General features: G+C 54.8%; 1 protein-coding gene across 2 annotated transcripts in view; it reads right to left on the minus strand.

Moving 5' to 3' along the window:
• Positions 1–24048, minus strand: part of AP3D1 (adaptor related protein complex 3 subunit delta 1) — a 39669-nt gene extending 15621 nt beyond the window's left edge. The window contains exons 1-9 of one of the 2 annotated variants that reach the window (XM_041763320.1): positions 23715–24048; positions 8946–9041; positions 8218–8298; positions 7076–7156; positions 4712–4819; positions 3079–3208; positions 2121–2260; positions 1925–1998; positions 962–1011 (exon numbers count right to left, since the gene is read on the minus strand). In XM_041763320.1, the coding sequence (XP_041619254.1) occupies positions 962–1011; positions 1925–1998; positions 2121–2260; positions 3079–3208; positions 4712–4819; positions 7076–7156; positions 8218–8298; positions 8946–9041; positions 23715–23810 (856 nt within the window). In that variant the 5' untranslated portion in view covers positions 23811–24048. The remainder of the gene's footprint in view (positions 1–961; positions 1012–1924; positions 1999–2120; positions 2261–3078; positions 3209–4711; positions 4820–7075; positions 7157–8217; positions 8299–8945; positions 9042–23714) is intronic. The other variant, XM_041763321.1, reaches the window with a different exon arrangement.
• Between the last annotated feature and the right edge of the window lie 421 nt (positions 24049–24469).

Consider the following 24469-nt stretch of genomic DNA (forward strand, 5'->3'; position numbering starts at 1 on the left):
ACCAAAGCCCCAAAGCAGGCACCCCTGTCCAGGGCAGTCCCACAGAACCCGCGCCAACCCTACCTGCCTGGCTCTTACAACCTCCCGAGACCCACCAAATAGGCATTGCCAGGCCTGCTGCCTCGCCCTATGCCCCCAAGCCCCCTTACCATCACCAAGCACAGCACTGATCCTGCTGCACCCGTTTCCCCACCGAGCACTGCAGACACAGAGACTCATTCTCCAGGTTCTGCATTTGCTGCCTCTGGGCACTCGCCTGCCCCAAATGCCCACCACCCTTCCTCTCCACTGTGCCACTGAGCCTCCGTGCTCACACAGCTGTCATCGTGGAGTGTGGACCCTGGCTGGTTTCCTGTGAACTGTGGAATTTCAAGTCCCCACAGGGCCTTGAGGAAGGACTGTAAGGCTGGCTTCCCAACTTTGGGCAGATAGGCAGGGACCGAGGAGGTAAACCCCGTGGGCCACGACTCTGGTTCAAACCAATCACATGGGCAGTCAGGCTCGTCAAGTGTGTGAAACACATCAGCCGATGCTGTGTGTGGCCCTTGGTGGGAGACTGACTCAAACTTAGCGGGATTCCAGGGAGACTTTGAGGAGCTCCTCCTGGTCCCAGCTCGTGAAACCTTTTCGTAGTAGGTTCCTGTGCTTAAGAATCCACGGGGGGAGGGCACGGTGCCTGAGATTTGCTCTAAAATCCTCAGGGAAAACGGTCTTGCTGGCAGGGGAACGAGTGGCCAAGAGCAGCAGGACTCAGCACTGGGACCAGGGGGCTCTGGGGGCAGATGTGCCACGAGCCGTCCACACCTCCCAGGGGCTCCAGACGAGGGTGGCAGGGACAGGGGCAAAGAAAGTTGGGATCCTCCCTGCACCACGGGGCCCCACCTCGACGCCCAGGTGGGAGTGGGGAGGGTCTTCCACGTGCCACAGCCGCCCACTCTAGACCCGGTGGCCAGCCCCTCACCTGCAATGACGGTGTTCACACACTCGTAGAGTAGGGACATGGCAGACGTGCTGGAGGAGAACAAGAGCAGAGGCGTGAGAACCAGAACGCCTGAGGAATGCAGGGAAAGCACGTGCCTGCTGGCCCCCCCTGCACGCCGCTGTCAGGTCCACAGCACTCCCCAAGGGACACAAGTCTCCCTTTCTAAATGCCAACGGTGGCTTATGATGCTCCCACCAGTGGAGCCCATTCCTGGAACCTTTCCATCTTGTGATGCCCATGAAGAAAAACTTCACTAAACGTCTGTCCCAACCCAGGACCTCACCACCTAGCTCCACCTTGGGGGCTGGGTGGGGGCAGGGGGCAGTAAGACGTGGCCACACACAGGCAAGAGAAGTCCATGGCTGCAGTGCCACTCTCGGGATGTGGCGAGCATGGCCAGGGCAACAACTGAGGGCGGGCACCAGGTGCATCTACTCCATTCCTACCTCCTCCTCACTGGTGACACTCTGGATCCCAAGTCACTCAAACCCGAGTGCAGTGCTGCCACATGTCCCAGAGAAGAGGGACCATTAGCCCATCCACATCCATGGTCACAAGACTGAGGGCCTCCTGCTAGTTCCTCTGAAAACCTCAGGGCCACACCATACCCGCAGTGCTGGGGGACGTTTAAAACCAACGGCATCTCAGGCCCAAGCTCTTGCAGCAGACAGCCTACGTCTACTCATGAGATAACCGCGGGCTCTCTCTTCGCTCTTACTGTTGCTGTTTCCAAAGCTGATTCCCAGGGAAAGGACAGACCAGCCCCCAGTGTCCTACAAGGGCCAGCGGGTGCCCCAGCAGCACAGCTCCTTCCCTGGAGCAAAATCACATGGCGGGTGTTTGCTTCCTGACCCTGAGACTCTCCCCAGGGTCCTCATGCCCAGAGGGAGTGCAGGCCTGCGCACGCCCGACGGTGCGGTCACGCGGGGGCCAGGTGCTCACCTGTGGATCAGGTTGGTGAGAGGTTCAATCAGCTTCTTGCCCAACCTTGGCTCCAAAGGGGTCAGAGCACCAAACTAGGGACAAGAGAGGCCAGTGGGTCACTGGGGGCAGGAACAACACTGACTCCAACCCCCCACCCACGTACACTCGGCGTTCCCACGCGGTGAGAAAAGGGAAGGATGGGAGGGCTACTTGCCAGTTTGATAATTTTAATGAGGACCCAGTTGTTGGTTGAGGAGGTCATCAGCTTGAAGAACAGTGGGGCGAGGGAAAGGTAGTTTTTGGGGTTACGCCTGGCCAGCTCACAGATGACATTGACCGCTGCTGATTGCACCCCTTTGAAGTTAAGGGGAGACCATGTCATCAGTAAGAGCATCATCGATATGAAGGCTGCACCCTTATCCGGGAGGGTCCTCCTCAGTTGGCTAGTCACCCCAAGTGCAGGCACCTCTGCTTTGTGCCTGCACCATGCCCATCACCTGGGGTGGCTCAAGCACCAACCACCAGTTGCCTGAGTCTGGGGCTGGCCCCCTGCAGGATCAAAGTCACTCTGGTGCAGGGCACCCCCCACCTGCCACCTTGGCTCCTACTTCCCCTATCAGAACTTTCCACACCCTGTCATTCTCCCTGATACAAGGCAGGTTCCACCGGAACAAGCCGAACCTTGCCTCCTGTTTAGAGAAGCTGTCTGATGTGTGCTCACTCCAGGGAGTCCTTGACGAGAGAAGGATTTACAGAAAACAGGTAGAAAGCTGGCATGAGCCCTGTGGTGTGGGACTTAAATCAAGGTGTCAGAATAAAGCCGTGAATGCTAACGTGTGGACAGCCAGCCAGGCAGCCTGGCACAGTTGCATGGATGCTGGGTGTCTACTGCCTGGCAGCGAGGGGCCTGATGTCTACATCCCACACCAACAAATGGGACCAGGTTCCTTGGAGAAATGGCGGCAGAGTCTGGGGCCAGAGCAGGGAAAGCAGAAGGCAAACCTGGCATCTCATGGAGCCAGGAAGTAAGGAGATGCCGTCTGGTGGGATGCCAGGACGGAAGGCCCAGGACCTAGTGCCCCTCAACTCCTTCCTTGCAACCCCCTCCACCAGGCCTTTGCAGATGCTGGTGGATCCCTGCAGCCCCGCTGTCCCATCATAAATCAACCAACCAGGGTCAGGGTCCTCCAGCTTCTCTTTCAGGCGGGGGAAAGCAGGGCGCAGCGACTCGGGGTATTTCAGGAACACCTTGTACATGATCAGCACAGCCTTCTTCCGGATGTATGGCTTGGTGTGTGACATCTGCAGGAGCAGAGGGCCGGTCAGCCTCCCCTCCACACTCCTGCTGTTCCCTCCCCTCCCCCAACACCCAGGTCTTTCCGTCTCCCCTAGCCACGCCTCACCCCCCCATACCCACCCCGGTCTCCCCTCCGTCACCTGGAGGGAAACCCTCTCTCCAGCTCATCTGGTGTCAGGCCTGCGCACCTGCTTCACTGCCGCAAGCACAGGGATCATAAAACAGGGTCTTGGACGGAACTGACACCAGCTTCCCTATGTCCGTGACCTCAGACCTGCCCTGCAGAGGCCAAGGCCCTTTCTCAGACTCACGTAAACCCAATGAAGGACAGAGAGGGAGGGAGGGGACCCTAACTGGAAAAAAGAGGCTCCGCTAGTCAACGCTGGCCTGACTCCTCCGGCTGCAAAGGCCTGTCCCCCAAGTAGGATGCCAAGAGCTGCCCAGGCCTCCCCCACCTCTACATGGGACTGTCCTGGAGCCCTTGTCCTTTTGGAACTTTTCTCTGGCCAGGAAGGCCTCTTGCCCTCAGGGGGGTGCACTTATCACCTGTCAGGGCCCCGGGGAGCCACACCCCTAGAAAGCTCCCAAGTCCCACAACTTAGCGTGGCTGTTTCCGCCAGCACGGCATCGGCACGCTGTCTGGGCCCGAAGGGCAGCATCTGTGGTGCTGCTGTTGCACCGCAGAAGCCACCAGGGACACCACGTGAGCAAGTGAGCGGGTGGGCAAAGCAACTTACAATGGGTGGCCACCAGCACATGGCAGGGCTGTGGTGTGCGGGCCCCTGACTAGAAGCTGCTAGCATGTATGGTCTGAAACCACAAGCCAGGACCTATCCATCTGCCCGGCAAACAGGCTGACCCCGTGTGGACAGAACTCTCCAGGGAGGAAAGGAGCCACCTTTCTGATCTGCCTGGATAAAACCAATGGGAAGAGGCCTGCCAGTCAGGTGGAGGTTCGGGTGTACCACAGGCCTCTTAAGGACCACAACTCCTGAGAGGACACATGTTTTTTAGAAAGACGCTCTGGACACCCGGGAGATCAGCACTGGCTGGGGTTTCCGCCCTCCAGATGGACTGAAGCACAGGAAGTCAAATTGTGGCCAGAGAGGAACACATGGCGTCAGGGACCAAGCAGGAAGGAAGGACCGCGCCAACTGTGTGCGCACAGCCTGCGAACCACCACTGGCACCCCTGCTGCAGGGAGGCGGCAGGCGACGGGGCATGCACTGCGCGGCATGGGCGCTCGCCCCAGGGCCACCCATCCTCCATCCCACCTCCATCAAAAGCAGGACTATTTGAAAGGAGGCGAGGAAAGAATGTGAGGGCAACAATGGCCTGAGACCAGACCCCATAGGGGAGGGACACACACTGCAACTAGATCCCCAGTTCATCTGGGGGAATCCGGCCCGTTTCTGTTCTTGGTATGATGTTCTTGGTTTTCCAGGCCCTGAATGGACCAAATCATGTCACGGAGCAAAGACCAAGGGGCGCTGGGGACACTCACTTACCAGTGTCATGATGTCGTTGGCCAAGTCTCTGGCAAGATCTGGGGTAACAAAACAGGACAGGCCAGTCAGCGCAACGCCAGTGTCGTACTGGCTGGGGCTGCTCAGGTCCTGGAAAGGGAGGGAGAGGGGTCAGCAGGCAGGTGCCAACTGTGCGTCATTGGCTCCCAGCTCGGGACCTGGGGCTGGGGCTGCATGAGGAGGAACCAGCAGCAGCCAGTTCCAGGCTCTGTCACCAAAGAACCAGGATGGCAAAGGGAGGGCTGTCTTGGCCCCGTGGGGTGAGGCACACAGTGAGCGCTGCCCTCAACTAGGCACAGCCCGGTATCCCAGCGCCACCACTGGGGCTGAACTGGCACCAGCGCCCAGCTCTCGAGGTGACTGCCAGCTTGCGAACCCCAGGAGGCTGATGAGGGCAGAGGAGAACCCGGGACCTCTGCCTCTACTGGGGTTTCTCCTCCATGAGAGCCAGGACCATTCCTCCCAAAGGCAGGGCAGCTCTGGCCCGAATTTCACCTTTCAGGTGAGCAGGAAAATCCATCATGAGAACGGCACCCCCGCCCCAGACCTCTGGTCACTCGGTGCTGTTCTCACTGCACTGACCAGAGAACAGCCTTGCCTCAAAACCAGCAAAATGACATCCGCATCACAAACTCACTCCAGGGAGACTTTCCTACCTAAGGAACTCCCAAACTTCACATAGACGTGGTAAAAACACACTGAGAGGCACTTTAAGAGGTCACCTCCTAGACTGTGATAATAACCTGAAAACACTGACTTCTGGAATCCATTCCAGCCCAGGTTGACGTGACATGACTGTGTCAGGCCCCAGACAGCCAGATCCCTGATACAGCAGGATTTACAAAGGGCCAGGGAAGAGCCACCATAGGGCTTTTCAGAAATGGAGTTTTGTGGAGAAAACACTCAGGTCCCCATTAAGCGGGGAGAGCTCCAACCAAAGGGGATGAGGGGTGGGGGACAGGGACGGTCTACAGAAGCTGTTCCAGAAGTCACAGGTTTGCTGATAATGACGCACATGCCGACCACAAACATCAGGGACAAAAATGGAGAACAATATTTTTTAACAGGGCAGGTGTGTCCTCTGCTCAATTACGGGGACGTCTCAGGCTCAGGCCGTCCCCCAGCAGAGCAGATCTAGGTGACTTGCTTGGAGCACACCTCTGCCCGAGGCGGGAGCCATCTATGTCTACACAGAGGTGGCTACAAAAGGATGGGTAGGGGGCACAGCTGTGCCCAGATGGCTGCAGAAAACCCAAGCTGGGCCAGAGACCCCCATGTTCCTCCTTCCTGCTGCCCTCCCGTGACACACCCCATTGCTGCTCCCAGCTGAGCGTGTCCCTCAGCCCCATGGCGCCCACGATGCCCTGTGCTGCCGCATCACCTGACCCATGGCTGGCGGCCTGGGAACCACAGGCTCACGTGCTCAGCCCAGCGGCTTGTCCTGTGCCAAGTGCCAAGATACACCCTGGCCAGTGCTGTGCTGCCCAAGTGCTACGGAACCTGTCCAGAAGCCCAGCCTAGGTCACCAGGTCCCCCTATGGGGCAACCACAACTCAAGTGGTCTGGCCTGTACACCCAACCACAGCCGAGCTGGATTCTCCCCCTCATTACACCACAGGAGATGCTCAAAGCTCTACAGCCAACGAAGAAATTTATTACTCATGATCTTCGAGACCATCTCCAGACACAAAATAACTCCACACATGACTGAGACATACGTATGGGGACTCAAAAGACCCAGTGGGTAGGGGCGCCTCAGTGGTGCAGTTAGTTACGCGTCTGACTCCTGCTTTTGGCTTAGGTCATGATCTCGGGATCGTGAGATGGAGCCCCAGTCGGGCTCTGCGCTCAGCACAGAGTCTGCTGACCCTCTCCCTCTGCTCCTCTCCTACCGCCCAACCCCAAAGCATACACTTTCTTTCTTAAAAAAAAAAAAAAAAAAAAAGACACAGGGGGCAGAAAGGTCCACACTAGGAAGGGTGTGCAACCTCAGTGAGCATGCCCGCCAGAGGAGAGCGGCCAGGAGCCGGCCTGCCAGCACCCAGAGGCACCAGTGAGGGAAGAGGGACATCTAACAACTGTCTGGTCTTGCCCAGTGCCTGACAGCAGACACACACACCAGCTACACCACTTCGGGGCGTCCTCTGACAATAGCAGCACCGTGTTCAGAAGCCACAGGCTTACGAAGGGGTCACAATAGCCAGAGCTTGCTGACCTCAGTGCTTTCTACTTACTGCTCACTTGGAGCACCAGAAAGGCCAGCGTGGAGAACACTGCGGGGAGAGGGTGACACGAGGGCACTCAGTGAGGGCCACTGACAGCCGTGGGTGCAGGAGAACTGCCTACCTTGCGGATCTGGTTCGTTGTCAGCATGATGACATCGGTCCCCTCATGAAAGCACTGGGAAGCAGCAAGGTAGCCGATCCGCTGTGAGTCAGACACGAGGGCGTCAGACATGAGACAAGGGCTGCACACTCAGAGGAAGAAGCCCTAGCCCATCCCCTGAGCTTCAAGCTTTGTGCCAAGCAACCCTTGGGCCAGGCAGCCCCAGCCTGCAGCAGGCTGCGGGGCCACAGGTGGGTGGATGGCAGGAAGTCCTTTAAGGAGGAGGAGGAGGAGGAGCCCCCCCAGAGCTCAGAGGATGCAGTCTTTGAATCACAAAAGGTCTTGTAAGGTCATCTACACCATCCAGTCCTCTTCCTAGCGTGTCTTCTGACTACCTCCTTGGCAGCCAGGAACTGCCCTTGGGATCAAATATGGAAGTCATCATAAGTGCTGGCTTTTCTTAGCACTCAGATCTCCCTGCCAGGCTGACACGGACATCTATGTCACATGTTTACGTGTACATGATGCTTTAATGTGTGCACACAGCACCTCCCCAATTTTGGCGACTATAGCATTTTCCCTCTTCACCAAGAGTAGCCCGCAGGCAGGACGACTGCATCCGCCAGAAGGAGCCCGAGACTGACCCAGGCAGTGACCACAGGTGGGCGCTGCAATCCAGGGAAACTACACAATGCTCTCCAATGGGCTGTGGGTGTTGACAATCATTTTGCAAAATATCTACTAAAATGGGAGACACACTCACGTTACAATATCAAGTGAGAAGGAGGCAGCTCCCCAGATCACTCGCGAGCAGGCCCCCCTTGAGGTGAAGGGAAATGCTCAGAAACCACTACAAGGCCCTGGGGCGGGGGGCACATGGTGGCCTCTGTGTGAGACGGTGTTTGCTTGTTTTGGGATAGAGTTATAACTTTACTTAAACTAGTATTACAAAATATACAACGAACCCTATGAACCCATCATTTCACAGACCTCCCTTAAAGTTGAAAGAAAAACATCATGTAGATAGAATTAATTAAGAACACAACAAACACTGAGGCTTGTATCCCACATTTTCTGGTGTGGCCTCCCGCCAGGGGACACTCTTGTGTCCTTCTGACCGTCATCATGGGGTTCAGGTCCCACAGCAAGCTCATCTGCCTCACCTTGAATGTGAACTTGGAGGCGCTCATCACTTCTATGATGTTGAAGGCAGCCCAGCTGATGTCATATCCCAACATCTGTAACTGTTGGAAAGACAGGCACAGTGATTTCCATTCACACGCCAAGACCTAAACCCCAACATTCAACATTCTGTCTCAGTTGGCGGAGAAGCAAACACCATGCACACTCCCAGTGGGTGGGCCTTGCCAAACACACACCCTGGAGGATTTCATTTCTTCTGACGCTAGTCCTCACACAGGGACAGGTTAATCACAGAGGCGGCGGATAAGCAGTGCAACTGAAATGCCAGCATCCACGAGCATTGGTTAAAACTCCTATCAATGAGTGGACCTGCTCCTCCTAAAAGGTACAAGGTGATGGGATCCCCCTGGCAAGCCTTCCCCCTCCCATGTGACCAGAAAAGAGGCCAGATGAGGGGGGGCTTGGCCCAGTCCAGGTGCGGCCTGTCATGCCCTGTGCCACAGGGTCATCACAGCATGCCCGCTCTCAACTCTGAGAATTTGCCCTGTGTGCCAAAGCCAGTGCCTGGAGCTACTGTTGATCCACGTTTGGCAGGTGAGAAGAAATGGGCGGTGAGTGGATGATAAATGGGTGGACAGCAGGAGGGAAGGGAAGAAAGGATGGATAACCAGCCTGACCGCTGCATGGGTGTGGGAGGGGGCAGTCCCCTGAAGTGCTGTCCCCTGAGCAAACAGTCCTCGGTACTTACGTAGGTCAACTTGCAGACTGCATTTGCTTTTACTGCGATGTTGTCTTGTTTCAGCTCTTGCTTGATTTCATCAATGCACTGAGAGATGTATTTTGCCTAAAAGGAAAAATAATTGAAAAACTGCTAGTGCCTGACAAGAACAGTTAAGAATAACTTCTGCAGAAGGAAGCCAAACACAAAAGGCCACATAGTGTGTGATTCCATTTTTGTCAAACACCCAGAGCAGGCCCATCCAGAGTGACAGGAAGAGAGTCTGTGGGTGCTGGGGAAGGAGCATGGGGTGCTATGGTGGACGGGGTGATAGAATCTTCTAAAACTGACTGTGCTGCTGTGAACGCACTAACTAAAAACCACCGAACTGTACTCTTTAAATAGGTGAGTTGTAGGGCAGCAGCCCTGGTGGCTCAGCGGGTTTAGCACCGCCTCCAGCCCAGGGCATGATCTCGGAGACCCGGGACCGAGTCCCACGTCGGGCTCCCTGCATGGAGCCTGCTTCTCCCTCTGCCTGTGTCTCTGCCCCTCTCTCTCTGTATCTCTATGAATAAATAAATAAAATGTTTAAAAAAAAATAGGTGAGTTGTATAGTGTGTGAATATCTAATAAAACTGTTATTTTATTTTTAAAAACCATTATTTTAAAAAGCGACTGGGCGGCGCAGTTGAGTGCTGGATTCTTGATTTCAGCTCAGGTCATGATCTCAGGGTTATGAGATCGAGCCCCGCTGTGAGTTGGGCTCAGGACTCAGTAGGGAGTCTGCCTGAGATGCTCCCCATTCACACATGCGTGCTCTCACCCTCTTTCTCTAAAATAAATAAATAAATCTTTATAAAAAGCCATTTCAGTGTGGTAAGATGCCCGGGATTCCCTCACAATCCTCCTGAAGGGGGAAAGGAGGGTTCTGGGAGCAAGTGCCTCAAGATCTATTTATTCCATTTTCCCAACTTGTGTGTATAGTTCACGTTTTTCTTTTGAAAGACTCTATTTTTAAGCCATCTCTACACCCAACGTGGGGCTTGAACTCATGACCCTGAGAGATCATGACCTGACAGCAAGGTCTCCACGATCAAGAGTTGCATGTTTCTCCAGCTGAGCCAGCTTGGCGCCCCAGCTGACACTTTCTACATTGAAAGGTTTTAAAAGTTAAAAAGCACAGCTTCAACACAGGAAGTTAAGACACAGAAATCTTTCCTGATCTCTAGTTTAGCCTTTTAACAACTTGCACAGACTTACACAAGTGGGGACCTAACCCTCAGGTCCCACCACCTGGCATCCTTGGCCCCTGCCCACCTCATGGGCCCCCTCAAGGCCGACGCCCCACTGACTGCTCAACACCTAGCCCTCCCCTTGCCCCCTTTCCAAGCTTGTCACCCCCAGCTGCCTCTCCTGCAACGAGGGACACACACTCGCTGTGTGCATGTCCCTGCCACATGGGACAGGCCACCGGCATCTCTCCTACCTCTCAACTCCTGTGAGCCAAGCTGCGGTGTTTGTGGGAACATATGTTTTAGGATTCCCTTGGGTTTCCTCACAAATTCAGTGTGTCTACCACTTAAACAAGTTTGATCAGGAACGGTTCTGACACGAGGTCTGGAGCCCCTGATGAGCCCTCCTGGGAGCAGCGGGGCACAAGGTTCCGATCAGCCCTGCCCTGAAGACACGCAGAGGTGCGGTCACGGCAATGCCAGAGAGAACCCAGGACATGAGTGGCCACCGCCTGCTCAGTGAGGTTGTCCACCAACGCCGCACGCTTCAGCGAGCCCGGCACTCATGAAGCACACGGAGCCTTCCATCACCTAACCTACAGCAACAACCGCTAGAAAGTGCCCAGCCGTCCACTAGGGCCAGGACTCCAGGGTCAGTCCCTGCGGCACCATCCCAAGAGACCTAGGTGGAGACCACAAGAGCAGTTCCTGCTCCAAGGGGCCTGTACACTGACCCCGCACCCTCCGCTCACGTTCCCCCAGACCACAGCCTGCTCCAGCCCGAGATCCTGAGCTGCCTGAAACACAGGCTCACGGGGAAAGGAGCTCCCCGAACATTCTCTCAGCCACAGAACATATTATGAATATTTTATGATTGAGAGTCAGGGCCATGGAACAAGTGTCACTATATCTCCCCAACAGGCTTCAAATTACTAAATCCCACTCAGGGATCTTCAGTTCCCATCACAGTGCACGGATGGCCCCTCCTGCATCCTGGGTCACGACTGTTAATGATTTAGAAGGGCAAGAACAAAAAGCCACAGGCGTTGGAGAAACCAGGCCTCACACACAGATGACAGGGAAGGAAGACAGTCCAGCAGGTCCTCAGATGGGTAAACAGAGTCCTGCTCCTAGGTGAACACCCAAGAACACCTAAAACAGGTGTTCAAACAAAAACCGGCACCTGAGAGACGCCTGGGTGGCTCAGTGGTTGAGCTTCTGCCTTCGACTCAGGGCATGATCCTGGATTCCTGGGATCGAGTCCCACCATCAGGCTCCCTGCATGGAGCCTGCTCCTCCTCCCTCTGCCTGTGTCTCTGCCTCTCTTCCCGTGTCTCTCATGAATAAATAAATTCTTAAAAAAAAAAAAAAAAACAAAACAAAAAAACAAAAAAACCACGGCACCTGAATGGACAGAGCAGCACAAATCCTGATAGATCTGAAGGTGAAGCACAAATGTTCTGCTGCTGCTCGATCAATAAAAGGTGGTCTACCTGCACACAATGACCTCCCAACAGTCTAGGGGCCTTGCCAACTTTCAGAAGCACCGGGCACAGTCCACTCCTGCTGATGGCCAAGCAGCTCCCATCAGGCCAAGCCTCCCACAAAAGCACTGGGCATCATGTTTCTCGTGGCTTTTATCTCTAGCACCCTACAGAGTAGCTGAGACCTATGTCTCCTGGTTTCAAGAACAAGAAAGTAGGGACTAGGGCAAACATAGTAGCTGCCAAGCGAAGATGGAGATCCCAGAGGAGAGGGGGTGAGGGTGGTGCCCACACTCGGCATATAAACTCAGCCAGAATCCCAGGTGACCCCAGAACAAGGCATGCACGGCACATTCTGCACAGTCCAGTGAAAGCTAGGAAAAATGGACATTTCACCTGCTTCTTGTCCATGGCAACAAAGGCAGAGCTGGAGCTTCAGCTGGGCAATCTGTCCCCTAAAGTAATGTGTCCCCAGTCAGTACTTCTCAGAAAGCATGACAGAATCTCGAGCCTCTACAATATACCAGGGCACCATATCAGGATATGAGCCAGCTATTCCAAATAACAAACAGGAGAATACTACTATGCTCCAGAAAAAAAGACAATCAATGCACACTGGCCTCAAGCTAGCCCCAATGATGGAATTAACACCCAAAGATTTCAACTTTGCAACTGTAACCATGCTCTCATGGACCAGAAAATTTGCTCATCAAGAATAAAAGAGAAAATCTCAGTAGAGAAAGTCAGGTTATACGAAACAAGCAAATGGAAATTCTAGAACTGAAAACCAATTTCTGAAACAAGAGTCACCGAATGGGTGAAGAACAAAGTGGAGACTGACAGAGAGCCAGTGAACTTGAAGTTGGGATAACAAAGCCATCCAAGCAGGACAGAAGCCTCAGGGCCTGTGGGACACAGTGCAACGTACGCATAACTGTGTTCCAGGAAAGGAAAGGGTGGGACACAGAATATAACTGAAAAACTAATGGCTAAAATTTTCCCAAATTTGATGAAAGACATAAATTTACAGATTCAAGCTCAGCACCCATGGATAGAAAATGAAAAGAAAATCACACCCAAACAAGTCAAAGTCAAACTGCCAAAACCTAAAAATTAGGAGAAAATAATTTAAAATTTATTTACACAATCTCTACACTCCACGTAGGGCTCAATCTCACAGCCCTGAGAGCAAGAGTCACCTGCTCTTCCAACTGAGCCCACCAGGCACCCTGGGAGAAAATCTCGAAAGCAGCCAGAGGGAAAGGACGGGCTACCTACAAGGGAGAAAGGATTCCACGCTGTCGCAGAAACAATGGAGGCACCGCAACGGCAGAAAAACTGCTGGTCTGAATCCTCTACCCAACGACAGCATCCCCAGGGAATAGAGGCAGCTGTGTGGAGCCCGCCGACAACTGTCCCCGAAGCTCAGAGCACTCAGCCGGGAGGACTCACAGAAGTGGCTTTCAGGAAGGCCCTGCCTCAACGTGTTTTTTTCTTTTTTAAGATTTTATTTATTTATTCATGAGGGACACAGAAGATAGATAGAGACAGAGAGGCAGAGACACAGACAGAGGGAGAAGCAGGCTCCATGCAGGGAGCCCGACGTGGGACTCAATCCCGGGTCCCCGGGATCACGCCCTGGGCTGAAGGCGCTAAACCGCTGAGCCATCCGGGCTGCCCTGAATGTTAGTTTTTAGGTGGGAAAACAGCTCGTAGCTTGTGACTCCTGCAGACAGGAAAAGGGGGGAGAGTGACAAGGACAGAGAAGAATCTGTCTCCTGCTCACACAGGAGGACTTTAGTGTTACCTCACGGGAAGGTAAAGAAAGCAGACACAGAGATCATAGTCCCCTTCTACTCACATACAACACGGCTAACAAAGCAGCAGAGTATTCATTCCCCTTTTACAAAAATGGTAAGGGCATGTGGACATAATCTAGATCTAGAAAATTCTATTAAAAATGTAAATTAGAAAGACTTTAAAGTCTAAGGTATAGGGGATCCCTGGATGGCTCAGCGGTTTAGTGCCTGCTTACGGCCCAGGGCATGGTCCTGGAGTCACGGGATCGAGTCCCACATCAGGCTCCCTGCATGGAGCCTGCTTCTCCCTCTGCCTGTGTTTCTGCCTGTGTCTCTGCTTCTCTCTCTCTCTCTCATGAATAAATTTTTTTTTTTTTTAAGATTTATTTATTTATGATAGACACAGAGAGGGAGAGAGAGGCAGAGACACAGGTAGAGGGAGAGGGAGAAGCAGGCTCCATGCCGGGAGCCCAAGTGGGGACTCGATCCCGGGACTCCAGGATCACGCCCCGGGCCAAAGGCAGGCGCTGAACCGCTGAGCCACCCAGGGATCCCCTCTCATGAATAAATTCTTTAAAAAAAAAAAAAAAAAAGAGGGATCCCTGGGTGGCGCAGTGGTTTGGCACCTGCCTTTGGCTCAGGGTGCGATCCTGGGGACCCGGGATCGAGTCTCACATCGGGCTTCTGGTGCATGGAGCCTGCTTCTCCCTCTGCCTGTGTCTCTGCTTCTCTCTGTGTGTGACTATCATAAATTAAAAAAAAAAGGGCAGCCCTGGTGGCACAGCGGTTTAGCGCCGCCTTCAGTCCAGGGCGTGATCCTGGAGACCCGGGATTGAGTCCCACATCAGGCTCCCCCACATGGAGCCTGCTTCTCCCTCTGCCTGTGTCTCTGCCTCTCTCTCTCTCTCTCTTATGAATAAATAAATAAAATCTTTAAAAAATAAAAATAAAAATAAAAAAAATAAAAATAAATGAAAAAAAAAATAAAAAAAGAAAAAAGAAAAAAAGGAAGAAAGAAAAGAAACTAAAAAAAAAAAAAAAAAGTCTAAGGTACAGATGGCTAAATGCCATTGACATTTACTTATTTTAAGGCTCCAGGCCCAGTGTGGAGCCCAACTCAGGGCTTGAACTCAACCCTGACAAGATCAAGACCTGGACTGAGATCAAGAGTTGGACACTTAACCAACTGAGTCACCCAGGAGCCCCGACACACACACACACACACACACACACACACACACACACACACACACACCCAGAGAGACAAAAGGAAAGAAAGAAGGAAGGAAAAGAAAAAAAATTAGAGGTGCAAGCATGATTCAATTTCTCAAACACCTAGCCTATTCTGTGCAAACTCACACTTCAGCACAGAGCAAATCAAGGGCTGAAACGCATGCCCTTTCCACATCGTCTTCTCTGTTAGAGAATTTAACCTAGATCAAAGGATACAAACTTCCCTCACTCAGGAACTCCTCAGGTCTATTCTAAAATAGCCATTTCATGGGGATACCTGGGTGGCTCAGCAGTTTAACATCTGCCTTCAGCCCAAGGCATGATCCTGGGGTCCCGGGATCAAGTTCCATATTTGGCTCCCTGCATGGAGCCTGCTTCTCCCTCTCCCTGTGTCTCTGCCTCTCTCTCTCTCTCTCTCTCTGTGCTTTTCATGAATAAAATCTTTAAAAATAAATAAAATAAAATAAAACAGCATAGCCATTTCGGCCCTGGCCACTTAGCAGAGTTTCCAGGAGCACTTTATTTAAATCTAACAAAAAAACCCACAAAAATCAAACAAAACACCACAACAGATTCCTAGGCTGTCCCTGGATTAGCAGAGTCAGGGTCTCCATCCAGGGTGAGGTCCAGAGTGGGTTTTGCAAGCCCTGTAGTTGGTTCTGAGGTGCAGGCAGCTCAAAGACCATGGGCTGGGCCCTGGCCTTGTTTTAAGACCAACTTTAAGTTCACAGCAAAATGGGGTGGAAGGTGAAGTTCCCCAAGGCCCCGTCTCCCTGTAAACGCACAGCCTCCCCCATTACCAGCATCCCTGCCAGAGCCTGATATGTGTGACAGGTGATGACCAATATCGGGACATTACCAACCACAGCCTGCAAGTGACCAGGGCTCACCATCGCTGCTGCAAGCCCTGTGGGTTTGCATGAATGTCTCGGACACCGAGCCACCGTCACCGCATGGCCCAGAGGAGGCCCTGGCCCTATAGACCCCCTGCTCTACTGAACCACCGTCCCCACCCTGGCCACTGTGGGCCCTGTCACCACCTCCACGGCTCTGCCTTTTCCAGAAGGTCCTAGACCTGAAGCCACGCGGTGTGTGGCTTCCTTGTGTCTCTGTCTGGCTGCACGGCTCATTTTTAGTGCTGGACAGACCAGCTCACCTGTCGAAGGGCACCTCACTTGCTTCATCATATTTGAGAGGTTCTCTGGACTGTTCCAAATGTGCCGGTTCTGTCACTCCCCACAGTTGTTTGTGGGCCCCACTGATTCCCCGGCTCAGGGACTTGGAGCCCACACCACCCTGTACATGAACGTGGGGCCCAGAGGTCACAGGACTGCTGACCTCTGGGCCGCTTACGTGGTTGAGCCCACGAGAGCCTAGCATACAAGGGATGTCCTACTGAGGAGTCTAATTAAATCAGTGTTCCAAGCTATTTGAATTTCTCAGACCACAAAATTTCAAATCAACACAATTGGAACAGGGTGGTGACAATTTTACCCACTTTGCATAGGACCACCTGGCTGCTGTCTACCATCACCATCATCACCATCATTTCAATCATTTTAACCCAAAAATGCAGTAAATCAGTGAGGAAATGAAAAGAAGTCCTACTGGCTATATTCAAGTGTAAGCAACAACAGAGGCTGCTGTCCTCGTCCCCATTTGGCTGTGGCGACCTTGGAGAAGCACAAACCCAAAGGCCCCACGCAGATGCCCAGATCCACTACAGTTCCAGCAACCGAAGAGAGTGAGCACCCCACCCCCGTCCTGCCCCTCTTCCCACCTCAGGGGCACCTCCTCCCTGCAGTCAGCTCTCAGACCCTGTGCACAGTCATGGTCTTTCCCACCACCCTCATGGCCCACATCACTCTCAGTAGGGGTAGCAAGGCCCACCTAAGGGGCAGGAGCACCATTCAAAAGCAGTAGGTGCAGGAGTACTGGGTGGCTCAGGGCGTGATCCCAGAGTCCTGGGATTGAGTGCCTCCTCGGGCTCCCTGCACGGAGCCTGCTTCTCCTCCCTCTGCCTATGCCTCTACCTCTCTCTGTGTGTTTCTCGTGAATAAGTAAAATCTTAAAAAAAAAAAAAAAAAAAAAAAAAGTCAGACTCAAGGTTTCTGCTCAATCCGTGATCTCAGGGTCCTGGGATGGAGCCCTGTGGCGGGCTCTGCACTTGGTGGGGAGTCTCCTTGAGATTCTCCCTCTGCCTGTGTCTCTGCCCCTCTCTGTCTCTCAGGAATGAATAAATAAAATCTTTTAATTAATTAATTAATTAATTTATGAGAGAGCAAGTGAGTGCCTGTGAGCAGGGGGAGGGGCACGGGGGGGGGCGGGGAGGGTCTCCAGCAGACTCCCCACTGAGCACAGAGCCCAACAGAGGGAGGGCTCCATCTCACAACCCTGAGATCACAACCTGAGCCAAAACCAAGAGTCGGACGCTTAATTTAGCCACCCTGCTGCCCCATAAATGGAAATTTAAAAATATATCTCTGAACTTCAAGCTTAAAGCAAATAAGTGTTATGGTATGTAAATCACATCCCAATAAAACTGCGTAAAGGAAAAACTACCTTAGATCATCAGAATCCCAACATGTTATCCCACACGTGAGCTGGGTGGACCTGCTGCTTCCGGTTTTACACAGGGGCTCAGGGCACTTGTGCCGGGTGTGCTCTTCCGTGCCCTTCAGCACCCTTCCCCCTGCAGCAAGCACCGACCCTAGAGACCCAGTCCCCCTAGGAGCCACCAGACACCCAGCTGAGCGAACAGAGCTGCCCAGATAGGTTAAAGGTCTAAGTCCTTCCGCTGAAAGAATGTCTGTCCTATGGATTCCAAACAGAGGCAGAAAGTGACCCCTACACACCAGGGGTCCCCCCCACTATGCGCCTGGCTGCCTGCCTAGCAGGGACAGAACCATAGTATGTGGCTGCACTTCTGGCCTATGGAAGCAGCCCTGGGGAAGCAGAGGCCAGGAGGGATAGGGATAGGGAGGTGGGAGTGCCTGCCGTCTCTGTGCCCCCACAGGCCCTGGGCACAGCAGGATCGGCTGGGGGTGGGGGAAGCCCAACCTTGGACCCCCCCCACCAGTCCCGAACCAGCAGATCTCCCAGAACAGAGGGTGTGTGTGGGGGGGGGCGGGGGGGTGACCGTGCCCTCCCAGGCGACATCTGTGCTTGTCCTGACTGGGGGAGCTCCTGGCAGCGAGTGAGTGCCCACAATGGCCCCATAGTAGAGGAGAAGAACCTGGCCTCAAGCGTACCTAGGTCGCCCTTCCTTCCCTCGCCCGCCGCTCCCATTGCTCCCAGCTGCAGTGCAAGCGCAGGTCACACAGGGCTGGGTCCAAAGCAGACTCCACCCCAGCCCAAGCCTTGGTCCCTGCAGCTGCCCCGGCCTGGCTACACAGGTGCCTGCAGCCTCAGTGGGCCCTTCTAGGCAGCCCCTTCAAACCGGCAGCCAGACAAACATAAAAAGCGATCAAAGCCCCCACGAGGCAATGTCACAGGGAATGCAAATGGCCACACACCGAGGAAAGCACGCCCAGCTGTATGTGGTCAGGGACTCAGGAAGGGACCGCGCTGCAGGTTCTGACCATCCAAATGCGCTCCTGGGCACTCCCGGCCTGAGTGCCCGGCCTGCTGCGGGAATGAGCACTCACTCCAGCAGGCGGGCGACAGGGCAGTGACAGCAACCGGCGAGGTGGAGGCAGCTCCTGCCCTGCACACCAGCAGTCCCAGCCCCGGATGTCCAGAATGGATGCTGTGAGCCCCCTGGGAGGGGGCTGCGGGGAGGGGCCCCTACAGCAGAGGGCCAGCAAGGGGCCGGGTGCCAGACAGCTGTGCTCTGGGTAGAAGTTCGCAGACTGCTTAGGGACGCAAGCGTAAGTGACAAAATTATAACCAAAGCAAGAAAATTACACTCAAGGAACTCTAAGTATTAAACCATCTAACATCCTATGCATGACAACCTCACAATCTGTAAGGTCAGGAAAAAAAAAAAAAGCAAATCTAGAAAACGCTCTGCGTGCCTGTCTGGGGAGGGTTTTCCTGGGTCCCCTGCCTGGGAGGGACACCTGCCAGCTCAGGGCTCGTCCTACACGACTGTCCTCACCTCTGACGCCAGCCCCCTGTCCAGGTGGTCTGTCGCCTGTGCTCTGACTGCCGGCTATAAACGAGTTTACACGACCCCCTCCTCTCAGGGTCGATTAATTTGCCAGAGCAGCTCACAGAACTCAGGAAAGTGCCTGTTCGCCTTTGGCAGCTGAGTACATAACAAAGGCTAGGACAAACATACAGAAGAGATCGGCCCCGTGAAGTGCACAGGGAGGCGTCCAGAAAGGACCCAAGTGTAGGAGCCCCTGTCCTTGCAGAGTCGCTTTGTGCCGCGCCACCCTCCCGGCACACAGATGCTTTTGCCAGCCAAGACTCTCCCCCAAGCCCACAGTTTAGAGATGTTCACAGAGCATCTCACACAAGCGGGACAGATCATTAATTCAACCCCCAGGCCTCTCCCCTCCCCAGAAGATGGGGCTGGGGCTGAAAGTTCCAAGCTTCTCATGGTCTCTCTGGTGATCTGCTCCCATCTAGGAGCCCACCACGTCATCTCGCTAAAACCAAAGATGCTTCTATCACCCAGGACGTGCCAAAGGATCTAGGCACTAAGGTCAGAAATTGGGGGTGGAGACCAAACACGTAAACAAGAATGTTCCTAAGACTTTATTGCTTAGGAAATGACAAAGATTTTAGAAGCTCTGTTCCTAGAGCCAGGGACAAAGACCAAAATATGTATTTCTATATCACAATCTCATAAGGTCCACATGGCGACAATATGGGGTACACAGGGAGCATGGATGAAGGGAAGAGCATTAGAGAATTCGAGGAGATTTTTCTTATCAATATGGGTCAGGAGTTCTCCTGGGCAATGTCTGGGGACATCTGTGGTTGTCACCAAGTGGGGTGTTCCTGGCATCAAAGGTCTAAGTCCTTCCGCTGAAAGAATGTCTGTCCTGTGGATTCCAAACAGAGGCAGAAAGTGACCCCTACACACCAGGGGTCTGCCTGGGCCAGGGATGCTGCTTAGCCCCTACAGTGCCTGGAATCCCCCCGAAAATGATCCAGTCCTGAATGTCAGTAATGCCGAGGGGAGAGACCCTGATTTCAAGTAATGACCCATTTTATTAAAGGAAGAAAACTCAGCAAACAGGATCTAATTATCCTTAGAAGTTGTTAAAATAAAAAGAACCTCTTACAAACAGCCACAAAGCCCTGAGTAGCTGACCCAGCTCACAAAGCCCTGAGTAGCCTACACTGCAGTAACCATCCCTGGAGTGGACCCCAGTCCTGCACAGGCCCCCACGGCCTGCATGGCCCCATTACCAACCTCCTGGGTGGAGGCCGAAGTCAGAAACAATGCAGTAATTCCACAGCAATTCCACACAGCTCCATCTTAATCTCTGATTACATCTTATTCCAAAACATTATGCAAACTGAATTTTTAAAGTTCTGAAACCCCAGTTAAGTAGAATGGAAATGTTTACACCCAAGCAAAAACAATTTGACACTACTCAGATACAAGCGGATCCACTGTATCCGGCAGTCAGTAAGGACCACTACCTAACCAGCAAGATGCAGAACAGAATCTTTAAGTAACCCCCGGTGGCGGTGGCGCAGCGGTTTAGCACCGCCTGCAGCATGGGGTGTGATCCTGGAGATCCCGGATCGAGTCCCAAGTCAGGTTCCCTGCATGGAGCCTGCTTCTCCCTCTGCCTGTGTCCAAGCCATTCTCTCTCAATAACTAAAATCTAAATTTAAAAAAAAAAAAAAAAAAAAAAAGAATCTTTAAGTAAAACTCTATGCCCAACATTTATTTTTAATTTTTAATTTTTTAAAATTTATTTATGATAGTCACACACAGAGAGAGAGAGGCAGAGACACAGGCAGAGGGAGAAGCAGGCTCCACGCACCGGGAGCCCTACGTGGGATTCGATCCCAGGTCTCCAGGATTGCGCCCTGGGCCAAAGGCAGGCGCCAAACCGCTGCGCCACCCAGGGATCCCCTCTCTATGCTCAACATGCACAGACTCTATGACCCTGAGATCAAGAGTTGCAGGCTCCACAGGCTGAGCGGGCCGGTGCAGAAGACTTTCTTTCTTTTTCTTTTCTTTTCTTTTCTTTTCTTTTCTTTTCTTTTCTTTCTTTCTTTCTTTCTTTCTTTCTTTCTTTCTTTCTTTCTTTCTTTTTTAAGATTTCATTTATTTATTCATGAGAGACACAGAGAGACAAAGACATAAGTAGAGGGAGAGGGAGGCTCCCTGTGGGGAGCCCGATGTGGGACCCCCCGGAATCGCGCCCTGAGCAGAAGGCAGACAATCATGGAGCCACCCAGGTGTCCCAGATGCAAAAGAGATTCTTAACAGGCACTCAGAATTGACCACGATTTCTATGCACAGAAAAAACACTCAAAGCATATAGTCCAAACTCATATACAGGAAGGAAGTTCTCTTTAATACACACCGAGCATATATTTAAAGTATGGGTATGACTTTGCAGCTTATAAAGACTAAAAACACAGCTTTCCTCCAAATATGAAGACTACCTAGAATAAACTTAGAAATCATTTGGGTCTTTCTCCCCCGATCATATCCAAAATTTAGAAGCAAGGATATCTGTAAGTGGATTTCACCCTACCTGCCGACATCACTTGTACTCTATCTTCAGGACACCGTAAGATTCAAAATAAATTCAAGTACCCTAGAAACATACGAACTAGACCAGTTCTGCAAGCTTTCTGGACTCATTTTAGGAAACATATTTCCATAGTAACCCAGTACGTACGCATACACACAGTTAAAAGCTGAAATAAGTTTCAACAAACAGCAGCTACTCTGTCGCGTACGGATTGGGATTTCCTAGTTTCTTTTTTAACGTAACCCACTAAATTGAATTCACAACCGACTAAGGGGATGCAGGCTGAGGTTTGGAAACAGCCAAGGAGACAGCTTCATGGGGTGCTCTGGCGCTCACAGAAGCCCCCATTACACCGTCTGCTGTACCCTCCGAAGCATGCAAGGTGGGGAGGTGGCTCTCACTGCACTTTATAAGGGAGACTCTCCCCACCTCACCCAGTCAAATAGACCCAAGAACCCGGACACAGGTCTCCCAACATCACAGCCATCTACTTCTCCAAGTCACACGATTAAATTACTGGGAATCACACTGCATTCTCATGGGGTTTTCAAGTCCCCATAGAGCCTCATTCGTAGGATGTCGCACAGAAGCTTTAAGCTAAAAATCTATTATAAGCAATACACTTTGCAGGAACTACAGACCTGCAAAAACACACGTCCTTGCTGGGGTGCGGTAGGTAGAAGGGAAGAGCCTACTGGAACCAGAGTGGGGAACTAGAAGAGTAGGGGTCATCTGCTGCGTGCATGGGGGCGTAGACAACACCCGGGGTCAGAAGGTAGCCCCCGTAACCAGCCGCCCCATCACCACCGTCTTCTGGAGCGGAGACCAGGGCACCAAGACGCTGTGTCCTCTGGGAATCGCCCACGGGTCGGGGGCAGGAGGCTGGCCTTGAAGACTTCTGACAGCAGCCTCCCCACCCCCCAACATCCCCGTTAAAAGGGCCCCAAGGGTGGAGATGGTGCCAGCCATTCTCCATGAATGAGTATGGCTCGGGGAACAGCCGGGGACAGCCCTTAAGTGAGCGCCTTGCCTGGAGCGGGTCACGGGCCCTCCCCAGGATCCCAGAACAGGCTGCCCAGTAACACCCGCTCCCCAGAGAGAACAATCAGGAGGTCAACCAGCGCCAGAGGAAACCTGAGGGTGTGAGCGTGTTCCGAGTGGGCCGGGCCGCTCTCGCCAGCCGGCTGCTTCTCCAAGTCACAGACACTGACTGAGGACCAGGCCTGAGCTGCCGTCACCACCACTGCTGCCCAGAGCCTCTAACTCCACGCAAACCCCAGGGCAGCCGCGGTCGTGAAGGAGGATGGAAACGGCCTAAATCAACCCCATTACTTTCCGGGGGAGGTCACGCCCATTCGGAAAACGTGCAACCGCGCAGCAGGAACTCAGGTCCCGCAGAAGGGCCCGGGCTGAGGGTGCCCCCCGGCGAATTCCCCGCCGCTCCGCACCTCCCGGCCGGTTCTGGTTCTGCCCGGCTTCCCGGCGCCATGGCGCGGCCGGCGGGAGCGGCTGGTCGCGGGCCCGCTCGGCGCCGAGGGGCTGCTCTCCCTTCGGGGCGGCCGCCCCCCGCCCCCCGCCCCGTCCAGAAAGGCGCGATGCCGCTCACGGCCCTCGCGTGGGAGTGGGCTCCGGGGAGCCACGAAGTGCCCCCCACTCCTCTCCAATCTAGGTCACAGGCTGGGGGGAGGGGCGGAGGGAAGGAAATGGTGCCCGCGGTGGCGATTCCACTTCTGGAAAAGCTTCCCCGCCCCGCGCTTTCGGGTCTCCCGCTGAAGCCGGCTTCCCCATTCCAGGACCCCTCCGCGGCTTCCGTATTTCGAATCAGGCTCCCGCTGTCCGCCTCCGGCCCGGGAGGGGCGGCCCCACCTTCCCGGGGACACGGCGCAGGAGGGAGGCAAGGCCGGGTTCCGGACCGGGCCCCGGGGAGCGCCCTGGACGCGCACGCATCCGGCACGGGGCCCCCACCCAGGAGTGCGGAGCCCTGCGGAGGAGGCCCGAGGGCCCTTGGAAGTCTCCGGCGCGGCCACCTGCAGGAGGGGAGGCGGGCGTCCGTGCCCAGCGGGCAAACCGAGGCCACGGGGCGGGGGGAGGCTCCCGGCGGCTGGTCCGACGCACCGGGAGGTACGAGAGGTCCTGCGAACCGCGGCTCGGGTGCCGTCCGGGGCCGTCTTCGGCCCTCGGGGGTAAACTGAGGCTGGCGGAGGAGGCGGGCGAGGGGCGGCCCGCGTCTCCAGCAGGCGCGGCGCGAGACGGAGCGGGGCCTCGGGGGCGGGCTGGAGGCCGGAGTCGGGGTCCGGGTCCGGGTCGGGCCGGGGGCGGGGGCCGGGGGCCGGGGGCGGCCAGAGCCAGGCGGCCCCGCGCGGCGCGCCGGGCTCACCTCGTCCTCTTTGTGGTTGCGGATGCCGCGCACCAGGTCCTGCAGGTTCTTGTCGAACATGCGGTCGATGCTGCCCTTGACCATCTTGAGGGCCATCGCGGCGGCCGCCGCCGGGCTCGAGCCCCGGGGGGCCCGCGGCGGGGCACCGTGCGGGGGCCCCGGGGCCGCGCCTGCCGCCCGCGGAGCGCTGCGCTGCCTGCTGCCGCGGCGGGGCGGGCTCCCAGGCCAGGTCGGCGGCTGTCCGCGGGGCGGCGGCGGCGGCGACCCGCTCAGCAGGCCGCGCTCGCACTCCCGCTCCCCTCCGGCTCCGCGCCGCGCCGCTGGCAAATGGCGGACAAGATGGCGGCGGGTCAGCTGACGACGGGCTCCCCGGCTCGGCGGCCCGCCCCCGGAAGCCCCGCCCCCCGAGGAAGCCCCGCCCCACCACCTCCGGGCCACCACGTTTCCCTGGCGACGCCGGCCGCCCAATGGAAACGCAGACAACGCCCTCGCCGTCCGCACAGCCGCGCCCCTCCGGCTCAGGGCTCTTGCCTCTAATTGGTCAGAGCCTCCGGAGCCCCGCCTACTTCCTCATTTCGGGGTCTAACCACGCCCCCCCCGCCCTCCCTGCCCCGCCCCTCCGCTAAGTGACAGCTGTGGGTGGGGCCGGCGGTGGGCGGGGCTCCCACGTGGAGCTTCTCGGGCAAGTTCCCGGGAAGGAAACCAGCTCCGCCCTCTCGCCCCGCGGGGCTGACCCTGCTTGCGAGTCTCCACCG

This window comes from Vulpes lagopus, chromosome 7 (genome assembly GCF_018345385.1).
Source record: "Vulpes lagopus strain Blue_001 chromosome 7, ASM1834538v1, whole genome shotgun sequence".
In the NCBI taxonomy this organism is placed as follows: Eukaryota; Metazoa; Chordata; class Mammalia; order Carnivora; family Canidae; genus Vulpes; species Vulpes lagopus.